The sequence below is a fragment of the Pecten maximus genome, chromosome 2 (assembly GCF_902652985.1).
Source record: "Pecten maximus chromosome 2, xPecMax1.1, whole genome shotgun sequence".
Classification (NCBI taxonomy): Eukaryota; Metazoa; Mollusca; class Bivalvia; order Pectinida; family Pectinidae; genus Pecten; species Pecten maximus.
This window is the reverse complement of record NC_047016.1, coordinates 15,477,533-15,490,997: the sequence shown is the minus strand read 5'-3', so window position 1 is coordinate 15,490,997 and position 13,465 is coordinate 15,477,533. Positions and strand designations below refer to the sequence as shown.

Sequence of the window (13,465 nt, the reverse complement as noted above, 5' to 3'; positions counted from 1 at the left end):
AAGTTAAACAAATTTTACTATCCCAATAGCATGGTCATATTTTTATATTCAGTTCAAGTATACCACCATAAAACGCTTTATCCAGCTTATCTATGGATTGAGTTTACATCTGAACATAACTCATTCTTCACCAACAATATTCACCGCTCAATTAATGATCGAGTATACTGATGTTCACCCCTCAATTAATGATCGAGTACACTGATGTTCACCCCTCAATTAATGATCGAGTATACTGAAGTTCACCCGTCAATTAATGATCGAGTATTCTGATGTTCACACCTCAATTAATGATCGAGTATACTGATGTTCACCCCTCAATTAATGATCGAGTATACTGATGTTCACCCCACAATTAATGATAGAGTACACTGATGTTCACACCTCAATTAATGATCGAGTATACTGATGTTCACCCCTCAATTAATGATAGAGTACACTGATGTTCACCTCTTAATCAACGATCGAGTATACTGATGTTCACCCCTCAATTAATGATCGAGTATACTGATGTTCACCCTTCAATTAATGATCGATTATACTGATGTTCACACCTCAATTAATGATGGAGTATACTGATTTTCATCCTTCAATTAATGATCGAATATACTGATGTTCACCCCTCAATTAATGATCGAGTATACTGATGTTCACCCTTCAATTAATGATAGAGTACACTGATGTTCACACCTCAATTAATGATCGAGTATACTGATGTTCACCCTTCAATTAATGATCGATTATACTGATGTTCACACCTCAATTAATGATGGAGTATACTGATTTTCATCCTTCAATTAATGATCGAGTATACTGAAGTTCACCCGTCAATTAATGATCGAGTATTCTGATGTTCACACCTCAATTAATGATCGAGTATACTGATGTTCACCCCTCAATTAATGATCGAGTATACTGATGTTCACCCCACAATTAATGATAGAGTACACTGATGTTCACACCTCAATTAATGATCGAGTATACTGATGTTCACCCCTCAATTAATGATAGAGTACACTGATGTTCACCTCTTAATCAACGATCGAGTATACTGATGTTCACCCCTCAATTAATGATCGAGTATACTGATGTTCACCCTTCAATTAATGATCGATTATACTGATGTTCACACCTCAATTAATGATGGAGTATACTGATTTTCATCCTTCAATTAATGATCGAATATACTGATGTTCACCCCTCAATTAATGATCGAGTATACTGATGTTCACCCTTCAATTAATGATAGAGTACACTGATGTTCACACCTCAATTAATGATCGAGTATACTGATGTTCACCCTTCAATTAATGATCGATTATACTGATGTTCACCGCTCAATTAATGATGGAGTATACTGATTTTCATCCTTCAATTAATGATCGAATATACTGATGTTCACCCCTCAATTAATGATCGAGTATACTGATGTTCACCCCTCAATTAATGATCGAGTATACTGATGTTCACCCCTCAATTAATGATCGAATATACTGATGTTCACCCCTCAATTAATGATAGAGTTTACTGATGTTCACCCCTCAATTAATGATCGAGTATACTGATGTTCACCCCTCAATTAATGATCGAGTATACTGATGTTCACCCCTCAATTAATGATCGAATATACTGATGTTCACCCCTCAATTAATGATCGAGTACACTGATGTTCACACCTCAATTAATGATCGAATATATTGATGTTCAGCCTTCAATTAATGATCGAGTATACTGATGTTAACCCGTCAATTAATGATAGAGTATACTGATGTTCACCCGTCAATTAATGATCGAGTTTACTGATGTTCACCCGTCAATTAATGATCGAGTATTCTGATGTTCACCCCTCAATTAATGATCGAGTATACTGATGTTCACCCCACAATTAATGATAGAGTACACTGATGTTCACACCTCAATTAATGATCGAGTATACTGATGTTCACCCCTCAATTAATGATAGAGTACACTGATGTTCACCTCTTAATCAATGATCGAGTATACTGATGTTCACCCCTCAATTAATGATAGAGTACACTGATGTTCACCTCTTAATCAATGATCGAGTATACTGATGTTCACCCTTCAATTAATGATCGATTATACTGATGTTCACACCTCAATTAATGATCGAGTATACTGATTTTCATCCTTCAATTAATGATCGAATATACTGATGTTCACCCCTCAATTAATGATCGAGTATACTGATGTTCACCCCTCAATTAATGATCGAGTATACTGATGTTCATCCCTCAATTAATGATCGAATATACTGATGTTCACCCCTCAATTAATGATAGAGTTTACTGATGTTCACCCCTCAATTAATGATCGAGTATACTGATGTTCACCCCTCAATTAATGATCGAATATACTGATGCCTTACAGGGAGAGATATAAAAGTATCAACATTAAAGAGTGTTTTCACAATAAGAGTTATTATCAAGACCACTACGTTAAATTTATCAGTTTTCATGACACTATCCTGATATGGTGTTTACACGTCCAGGGGACATAGATTCCGGCTATTTCCTCTGTCCTTATATATATTTCTGATTCGTTAATGGGCCAGCCTAGCACGCCCCTCATGTATGGCGTTATAATTTCTATCTGCTGTTTCATTCATTCGTAAGAGGTCTTTTCTCATTATTCTGGAGACGGTTTTTCTTTCTGGTGTTTCAATTTAAGTCTATTGATAAGCCTTAATAGAGTCCTTTGCTCAGGCTGGACATACCAAAGTTATTGAAATGGTACATGTTGTTCCCTGCTTACCGCTCAGCAATGACAACGTCACACCCAGAAACACATTTCAGTGACACGACCGTAAATTGACCTTTAAGGTGGTTCCACACAGTTTGACCCAAAATCGAACCTTTTACAAATTGAAATTGTGTTTTTATCGCTTTCTCTTGGCCTGGCGGTTCGTCTGCTCTCGAGGCGAGCTGTCAAATTTTCAATCACGGTCACAAATGCGTTTTTGTGATCAGGAATGGTAACTCCTTTGTCCGAGGAGTTCCGAATCTACAATACATTCGGATCGGTGTTTGGAACGTCCTTAAAACTGACCTTATTGAATATCACACCAGCCTTGAAATAATGTATTGTGGCGATAGGTTTTTGAACATTTATACTCGTAATTATGTTTACTAGATTCTGTAAAGTATAATACTTTGATTCCGAAGTAGATTTCTAATTCCATGTATATTTTTGTATTTCTCTATTTCAGCTTTTCAAACGGAACATGTCTTTTTGTATCTCTATCACTTCACATAATGAAAAAGTTCTCAACGGGCTGGAAATCGGAGATCTGGTGGAATTTCGAGAGAATTTTATAGTCACTGGGGAGTCTATGTAGGTACGTCAATTTACATTCATATGTATAATGTATACAGACACGTTACTGCTAATATGAAACATTTTTTCTGCTGGTTGCTATTGATCAAAGTGAATGCACTTTTGTTTTTAAGTTTGAAGTTTCGGTGACTACTCTGTCGCCCTGATCTGACGAATAGTCAATGAAGCGTATGTACACTTAGGTTTATAGTGTTTAAATTGTTATTAAAAAGACCTATTTTTGTCTACGCAATAATCCTATGTACACTGGATATACAGGTCGTAGACAGTGTGAATATCGATTCGGTTACACTTTGTTTTAACCTTTAACCTGATCATATATATACGAGAGTCTATGGGACCCCTCGTAGCGGTTTAGAATTGGACCGCTTATCCTGATAGCTTTCTTAACCTTTACCTTCGCTTGAACAGGTTGCACTCTCTGCCGATCACTTTGAAAATTTTCCAGTTAACGATATGATTTTGTTGTGCGACATGATCTCTGGTTACCAATTAGAGACTTGTTTCCGTCCTGATCATACAAATTTTCTGCCTTTTGGGATTCCACATCTTTCTGGTGTTCTCGCAGACGAATCCAAAATCTTACCGGGGTATTTCCTTTGCTTTATTTTTGTTGTTAACTTACCTGATACGTTACGATGACATGTTGATATTCTGTTTAGGCACTCGAAGGGATCTCTTGATTTAACATCAAAAATAAAACAAAGAAAGGAACAAGTAAATAACGTCAAGGATAAAATAAGATAAAAGGGTCAGTAGTTATCTCTTACAAACATGGATTATCTGAAACCATACAAACGAGAAGATATCACGATGAAACACCACAAGACTTTTCCAAACAACCTTCCTCTTTCTAAGGCTAAAAAACGCCTCGTGAACATGTACATATTCGATCGGATCCAAGTACGGGTCGATCGGAGAGTCATCATTTTTTCCCGCGCGGTTTCATCATGTTCCTTGTCCATTTAACAAGTGGTAGGATATCCGTTGTATGCTCCATATAATTACTATAACATTTAAAATAAATCTTAACACCTATTGAATTAATCTAAGTTCAACTTTCATTAAGCAGGAATATATACACAATGTTTGTAACCATTCGCTTAAAATAGTATGACGAAATAATGAACACACCTTGATGGTTTAATATTGAGCTTGATCATGTTAAACATCAAGCTACAATATAGATATTCGATTCATTATCTAACACCAAGGTACGTAACTACACCAGGTATATGTCATTGTTATCCCGTCGACATGTTATATGGAAATAAACAAAACCAACCAAGAGACTGGAAGATGTTGGTTGATAGTCTTAAGCCACATTTTATCATGTGTGAACTGGTGTCGCAAAGAGGAACTCAATCATTCTTATGATTTTATCCTTGGTATCCCTCCTTGTGGTCTTTTTTGGGCATTGTAGGAAACGAGGATATCGTCCATTTGATGGGATGTAAAAACGGCTGGTTCTCTGGTGTACAATTTATTGGGGAGGCTATAGTTAAAAAGGAAAATTTCTGGAAAGTCGCTGTTGGTTGCAAGGCAAAAAAGAACAACAGTGGAGACAAGACAAGGTAATTTAAATATAAATAATGTAAAATGTGTATCTACTTATCTTGATTAAATTACACAGGACATTGGTTATTAGATTGTGGCCATGATATTTGATATATATCATTAAAAACTGTACCTCGGAAACATCGCTGTGTGTTTATAAAATATTGTTTAATGAGATTGGGGTTATGGTGTAAACTGAAAATAAAATATTTACTATTTCAGACGGCCGCGACCACCATATCAAATCGAAAGGGACGCGTGTGCGTCGGTGGGAAAGACAGAAAATATGCATTTTTTGGTGAACAACTGTGAACACTTTGCTTTCAATCTGAGATATGGCAAGAAATCTTCTGATCAGGTAAAGTCAACACAGATATCAAGTTAATTTGTCATACATTGTATGAAGTATTGAAATTATTGTACTAAAGACACACAGAATATTAGCACCTTTCAAAACAAATTGAGTTAGATAAGTAAAGCCTCAACAGAAAACTCATGAGTTACAACATTTTGTCTTTGTCCTATTATCTTGAAATCTAAATTTGTGTTTATACACGTTCAGGGCATTCTCGGATCACTACTGCTAGGTGGCGCTGCTGTGGCTGTAGGCGGGGTTTATGGTGGAGTTTTTGCAGGTGTCTGGTTACTCGCCTCAAAGATCAATACAAAAAGGGACGATGAATCAAATGATACAACACATATCCAAGAGTATGGCTGTCCTACTTATTCAAGGGTCAACAGTTATAGATTAAGTTAAATGTTATACAGTGTATTCGTATTTAGCTGGTTACCTTTCAGTCATTGTTGTCATACGAAGAAGTATTAACTATTGAAATTGAACTTGTATATGCAACACGAAAATACTAAGTTGACGATCATCATTATGAGAAGAATAAATTAATGTTTTAATGAGTTTTCTCTTGTAAGTTTTTGAATGACTTCTTGCTGCAGTATTTATATGAACTTTTTTTCATGGATCCACAAATAGTTTAAGCATATGAATTGTGTCGATTTTACATAAGTAATTTCAATCATGAATATAACGCACCAAATGTCATTACCTAAAGTAATTTGGTTATTAATCAGAACTTGAGATTAAAGTTGACACTTGACAGATGACAAAACAATATCTTTGATATGTTAATAGTCAAAACGACACTTTGTGGTTGTTCCTATAGGTAAGTAATATAACATTTCCGTTTGCAAAATTAGCTAGGCTTTGCTTCCTAACTCCATAAGAGAATATTCTGAATAATTTCCCATTACTTGGTCGAGAAGATGCAGAATTAAGCTTTTGTAATGTGAATTTTGAAGAACTCCAAAGAGATGTCCATAAATCTTGTTAGTCCATTACTTAAAAATGTCTCTCCCATCAAACATTTGATTTTTACTTTTAACATGGTTGTAAACTACATCGGATAAAACTTCGTTAAACAAACGTGAGGTTGATTAAATTCCGGTCGACTTCATGTTTGTAGAGTTTAGTAACGAGGTTTTCCAGTAGACCCATACAGTTATCCGAGACCTAATAACAATTAAAAACCGTCCCACATTTTCACCTATAGGTATATTGATGGGATGTCTTTAAGTCGATCTATATTTGCAATACAACTAGACAGATTGTAAATAAGTGGTATGATAAGCGTGTTTGGGTCAATTTCCCAATTATTTATCAATTTCTAGATAGTAAACACCATAATGACCCTATTTGAGGAATTAACACGTCCCAGTTGATTGGATGTTCCAGATTTCAGTGACAGATGTTGATTAATGTCCAAAAAAAATTAAAATAATGTTTAGAAAGACGCTGGTTAGTGAAGATCATGGAGAAAGTTCGCCTTTTTTGTACAATGCGTTATCCACATAGTAATTACCAGTACGTTTCTTGGACACGCGAGAGAATTGTTGTTTAGTCGTTATGAATGAGAGCTAATGTGCGCAAACGTGCAGTACATTGTATCTTGTTTGCCAACAACGATTTGTAATGCACGACGATTTTTGATATTGTTGGAGACGATGTAGTTACCAGAAGTTGAATAAGCTGTTGTTAAACCTAGAACATCCGCTTCTGAAAGTGGTTATTTTACTTCATAAAACTATTTAGCTAGAAAGTTGGAGGCAGTCTTAACGTATGTCACTCGTATAGAAGGACAGTGTCACTACCATAAAGTGCTATTTCCCCCTCTCCAATCAGATCTATATTATCTTTATTATATATTGCCATAGTTTAATCGATTTTGAGCGTAAATTATATTGTTTTCTTATTATGTCGATGTTCTTCAATGTTTTGATTTTGATTTAAAAAAAAAAAGAAGAAAACTTTATATAATGGTAAAGTATGAGAATTAGAGTTAATGTTTCCACGCGATGAGATTTTTATCGTTTGGGACGCTTGTTTATGATTTCAATCAGGCATTTAATAACCAATAACCCCATCCATCATCAAAAGTAATATTCGGTAAGAAAATAAAACGTACAAATGTCGCTTGTAAGATCAATTTATTAGATTGTCTGCAATGATAATAACAAGTTAATTTTCCGAAGTCCTGTCCTCGGTTTTTTTTTACACTTCCCTTTAATATACAATGTAATTACTAAGGTTTTGTTCAGCGTTGATAAAGACTATTCAACTTGTAATGGTAAGAGTTCAGTATGGATGTGGGATGAATCTGTTACTTCTTGCGATTGAATAAAGAACCCAATAAACTTCCAACAATCACTGCAGCTCCTCCAACGACTACCGCTGTAAGAGCAGTGTCAGCCTGATAAAAAGTAAAATCAAGGCCAGAGTATAACAGGTATTACCGATGCCTGTAACACAACGGTAACAAGAGAAAATAGATCTGCTAAAATAAATGTGATACAATTCCAAATTTTGATGAAATTCGGGATATATAAGAAGGTAATATCTACATACGTCTAATACAAGCAATGTCGCCTGTTCTAAGATTTTTTTTATAATACCGGACAGCGTAAAGGAAATAATTGACCAAAATAATCAAAAAGAAATGTCCAGGGGCGACCGCCATCGAATGATCTGGATTTGTTTGATTGATCATTTCTTTATTGTTATTACCTTCTTCTGAAGCATTTGAATAAAAGAGGAACCTACAAATGAAATCTGAGTGAAATTCATCACAACCTATCTGAGAAGGACACCAGCTTCGACGAATACAAGTTAGATACGAAATGTTGAGAAAGATCCATGAATAACTTTATGAGAAATAGCGATAACGATCTTCTAATGTCAACATTCAAGATGGCAGCCTGTCGGCCATTTTGTTTTCCTGATCAGCCTCAAAATAGAATGGGCTGAATTAGGGACTAATGGAACAAATACGTCAAGTTTCAGAATCCAAAATTTAATATCCTTCCATACTTTTCTAGAAATAGTGATAACACACTTAAACTATCAAAATCCAATCGGTCATTTTGTTTTCCTGATCAGTCTCAAATTCAAATTTGAACGACCATTCCGACACTACTCTTGGGAAATCTGTCTGTAACTACGTTATAGCAGCTAAATTAAACATGCACAAGTGACCAAGAAAAACCTTTCCACCAAGTTCAGAAATATCCTTCTAGTTCTCAAGGAAAAGCAATTGCTGTCGCAAATCTATATCGCTATTTGTTTACTATTTCGTTAACTTCATCATATTCAAAATATAACATGCACAACTAGGGACATTGAACAACCTATACATTAGGTTTGCAAATATCTTCCTCATAAACCCTTACAGAATAGTATCATTTGGTTATTTGCAAGCATACCTGTTCAGAGCATTTCTCGCCGTACCGGAGGTAGGAGGCGAAATGTTCGCAGTTATTGAAGAAAACATTGTAGTCCGCTTCACCTTTCATAGCTAAGGCTGTTCTCACGATATCATCGGAAGGACGTGGATACCTGCCGGCAGCCCTGATAACAATATGACATATGACTAAAACATGGAGAATACACGACATGCAAACGAAAACTCAAAATCGATAAATCCAAGGCAATCATAACAAAATATATGAGACCCATGAGAAAGTAAAAGGAGAATATTACACCGGGGCCAAGTTCAAAAAATGTAATTAGCTCAATCACGTGATTTGTGCAAAGCTCATTTCTCCTTTACTACAAAATCTGTATGTACATTTCCCTGACAGGAGAAGAAACTGAAAATGCTGCAGAATTTCATAAAATTTTGAGAAGTTAGTTTCACCAAAAATGATTTTATCAGGATTTAAAAATCGTTGTTTAAACTGCAAAGGATTAGCGTCATCTGCTTCATCTACGATACCCGCCATATAAATCTAGGTCAAGTTATTTAGGGTATATCCGAGCGCCATTATGGCCAATTAAGTTATCATTGAAAGAAACAATATATAACAATATATTTGTAAGGATAATTAGAGGGGGTTCAAGGTGTCAACCAAAATTTATTTTGTCGTTTATGACCATTAGAGATTTAAAGGAAAAGTTAACGGACGACGTATGACGGACGCCGCGCCTTGGCATAAGCTTCGATCAGGTGAGCTAAAAACGAGTTATCATCGCTAGCCATGTTCTGCTAAGTACACGGTTGTCGTCGGTGTCACGTATTATCTAAACGATCAAATGCAGGCGCATAATGGCAGCGTTTTAATATGATAAATCTAAAATATACGGGGTTGTCCGTACAAATATGGTACTTATTCCATCACAGTTAGGCACAAATATGAGCGTCAGCATAGTTTCTGTATATATTTGATAAATTACTGTGTAGTTCGAACAAAGGAATGTCCATTTAAACGGGCCAAACCAATGTATTGCCAATACACCATACTCGTGTTCAAACAAACTGACCTTTGATTACTGTCTTTGTCATTGTTCTTTTTTGCAAAACGTCCCTTTGCAACGTCCAAAAACTTGTCAATCCTCACCCAGGCTTGATCACAATCAATTCCAGATACGGAGGAAAATGACCCACTGGTAATGGGTTGATCTCCCGTGAGATGAACAATCTGTTCATCACCTGAAAGGGAACACAACGGTTACGGCAAACATACTTGTGTAAATACATTACGATCCAGGTATTCATATAATCTAATAGACGACTTCCCGTATGATCATGTCAGGATATCGGGCCGACCATCGCTGCGCCATTGAACCGTTCTTTTTTTGTTAAACGCCTATGTGGCGCAGCGGTATAAGCTGTGGGTATATCTGTCAAGGCGATCGGGTGCCGTAGATCGTGAGTTCGAGGCCCGGTCTGGGCATGAGTCATAAAATTGTCTTTCTTCGTCAATAGTGTAACTATGTTATATATCAAATAATTAGCACAATGTATCATATGCACTATTCGTTGGTGATCCGAAGATAACGATGTGAAGTTGTACTGTGATGGGTGATGCATATTTATAATATGTGTACAATTCGCATCCATGTACGTAAATACATTGTGATCCACGTATTCATTTCATCTAATAGACGATTTCCACTTTGATCATGTCAGGATATCGGGGCGATCATCACTGCGCCACTGAAACTTTTTTTTTAAGAACGTCGATGTGGCGCAGCGGTATAAGCTGTGGGTATTTCTGTCAAGGCGATTCGATGCCGTAGATCGTGAGTTCGAAGCCCGATCAGGACACGAGTCATAAAGTTGTCTTTCTTCGTCAATTGTGTTACTATGTTATACACATTTATACAAGTATGTAATTGATATTCAAGTTAAAATTTGATAAGTCATTAACAAATGACATTTACAACACATATTGGTCTCCATTAGTATTTGTGTATTTCTAACAGCAAACATAGCTACTGTCTCTTGGCTCAGTTTCTTGACGGAGATGACATAAATACAATAACTGTGCTATAAATACCAGTATTTAATTTGTTTTTATATATATCTCATCACTTTACCCTGAAATGGTCATATCATCCTTAAACGTTCGTTACTATATGTCCAGCTGTTTCTGGCTGGATAGTCAAAAGACCTTTGATATGACATTTGACCTCAATTCTATCGTAATGGTATCCACATATCATGTGATATTACACTATATCACAACTGTATATAAATGTATTAGAATGACATTATTATAGAAGGCATTTCCAGGATCTTTGTTACTTTTCTCAAATTGGTAGATACGGACTTACTGTTTCATAGATATAATGTTATAACATTAATGGCAGGTACATTATTTAGTTTCATTTTTGGAGTTCTGGGAAACAGTTCATTTATATTACACCAAGGTTTGCTGTTAAGATAAACAGAAGTCTAATCCATTTATCATGTACATATCAATAATACAGTCTTTAACTAAACAGAGGTCAAAAGATAATGCAGAGAACTAGACATATTTACATAGAGTAACGAGACAGACAGCAAGTAAATATATGTAGTGGTGGCTTACAAAACAAGTTAACATCAGCAAACACACAAAAATAGTGGGAAAATATACAGAACTAGTTAACATCAGCAACAATACAAAACTGGTCTGGGAAAACTTGTTAACGTCAGGAACGACACAAAACTAGTCAACGTCAGGAAAAATACTAAACTAGTCAACGAGAGGAAATATAAAAACTTGTCAGGGAACATACAAAACTAGTCAACGTCAGGAAAAATACTAAACTAGTCAACGAGAGGAAATATAAAAACTTGTCAGGTCAGGAAATATACAAAACTAGTTAACGTCTGGAAAAATACAAAACTTGCTACATCAGGAAAAATACAAAACTTGCTAACATCAGGAAAAATATAAAACAAGGTAACGTTAGGAAATATATACAAACTTGTTAACGTCAGCAAATATATAAAACCAATAACTTGAAATGCCTGTTTTTACAATATAAACACACCATACGATTAAAATCTACGAAACATTTTCAGGTTAACGAGTGATTATCTTTATTTACATTTGGCGTAATACGCTGCTACCTAGAGATAAAATTTTGTAAAGTTTTAATTATCATTATACATGTAGGTGTAGTGAACCATTGATGGACCACTGTGTTGATTACCTATATAGACTCCCCAGTGAGAAAATAAGTCACTCGGGAATTCAATCATATCTCCGACCTCCAGTTCCTCGAGAACTGTCTTATTGTGTCGTTTTTGGGATTCCTCTTGATAAAGACGAACCATCTCGTCGGCAGGCCTGAAAAAAATGAAAGAACGAGTTTATACACTATCTGCATGGAAATATGAAACTTATGACTGGTTAAACAGTGATATTCAGAATAAAAAAAGTATATATTTTCAAAAACTAAAACAAACATATGATTATAGTTAATATAACATAATCTAAGAATACACTGTAATATAACTAAAAACGAAAATGTAAATAAATCACTAAAGAAGACACAACTAACATTGATGCTGACATCGTCGGTCTAACTCCTGGGTGTAATGTATAACCTTGTCATCGCCATCAGAGAACCGCAAGGCATGCTGGGGGTCTTTCAAACGTTATTGCGCACATTGACGTCAGACCGCATGCCTACAGTATAATGAGAAGACAAGTCACGTGTCCATCAGGGATGTATAATATCTCAGCTTCCATCCATTTTCAACATCAACAATGTATATCAAACTTAACAATATATATGCAATATTAACATGAACAATATACAATGTATTTCAACATTATCTATGTAGATCTAACTAAACTTTCGAAAGGAAGAAAAGAGAAACTCGCCTCTATCATTTCTTGGAAAAGAGCAATCCCTACCCGGGTTTCACTTTCGGAACCTTTTGTACAATATATAACAGTTAACCTCGGTGTTATACCTATCGAAACCTCTGTCACAAATAACTGTTTAACGAAACGATTTTACATTTCGAATGCAGCTGGAGTATGCTATAGAATATGTGTTAGAATTATCTCTAGGGTGGTGACCGACAAAAACGCGACCAATATGATTGGGATTGCTGTATGTAGGCCAGCAGCCAACAATTTGATATGATATCATCAACAATCTAGGTTTTTAGTGTACCTTAATGGGACATCTAAACAGCAAATCCAGTCGAATTCCTGATATTTTACAAGCCTATAAATTCCCACTATAGTGCAATTAAAGAGAAGTACATTAGTGTAACTTGATGAACTTTTAGTATGTTACAAACCTTGGGACTTGCTGTTGATATGTAATTTGTTAAGGTGTTTGTAAATTTCAACAAAACATTCGAAAAATGCATGTTTCAGGGGAACATAATTAGCTAATTTGTACCGCATAAATGGCACAAAACAGTCATGTCGTTTTGCTCACAAAATGGGAGCATTTGTTTGACTATATTTGTGTAAAAACACTGTTTTTATCTTGACCTTGAAATGCAGATGGCGGTTATATGAATTATATCACAAACATATGGCATATAAGGAGGCATTTCAAACATAAAAAATGCTCTTATTAAACACTACAAATAACTCGAGACATGGTAAAAAGACTACTTTTAGAGTTTGGGGTAAAAAATGCATATTTCTTTTTAAAAAAGGCCCCAAACACCAATTTAACAATTTATCTTTAAAAGTTCATTCTTACTGTTATCAGATGTCTTAAAAGCATGATATAGGAGTATTT

General features: G+C 35.4%; 1 protein-coding gene across 1 annotated transcript; it reads right to left on the bottom strand.

The window, feature by feature from the left end:
- Positions 1 to 7,396: 7,396 nt before the first annotated feature.
- Positions 7,397 to 13,219, bottom strand: LOC117319236 (phospholipase A and acyltransferase 2-like). Its single transcript, XM_033874070.1, has 5 exons — positions 12,257 to 13,219; positions 11,906 to 12,042; positions 9,743 to 9,911; positions 8,686 to 8,830; positions 7,397 to 7,676 (listed from the first exon to the last, which is right to left on the bottom strand). The coding sequence occupies exons 1-5, from the start codon at positions 12,268 to 12,270 to the stop codon at positions 7,587 to 7,589; spliced, it is 555 nt and encodes a 184-aa protein (XP_033729961.1). The 5' UTR covers positions 12,271 to 13,219; the 3' UTR covers positions 7,397 to 7,586.
- Positions 13,220 to 13,465: the final 246 nt, after the last annotated feature.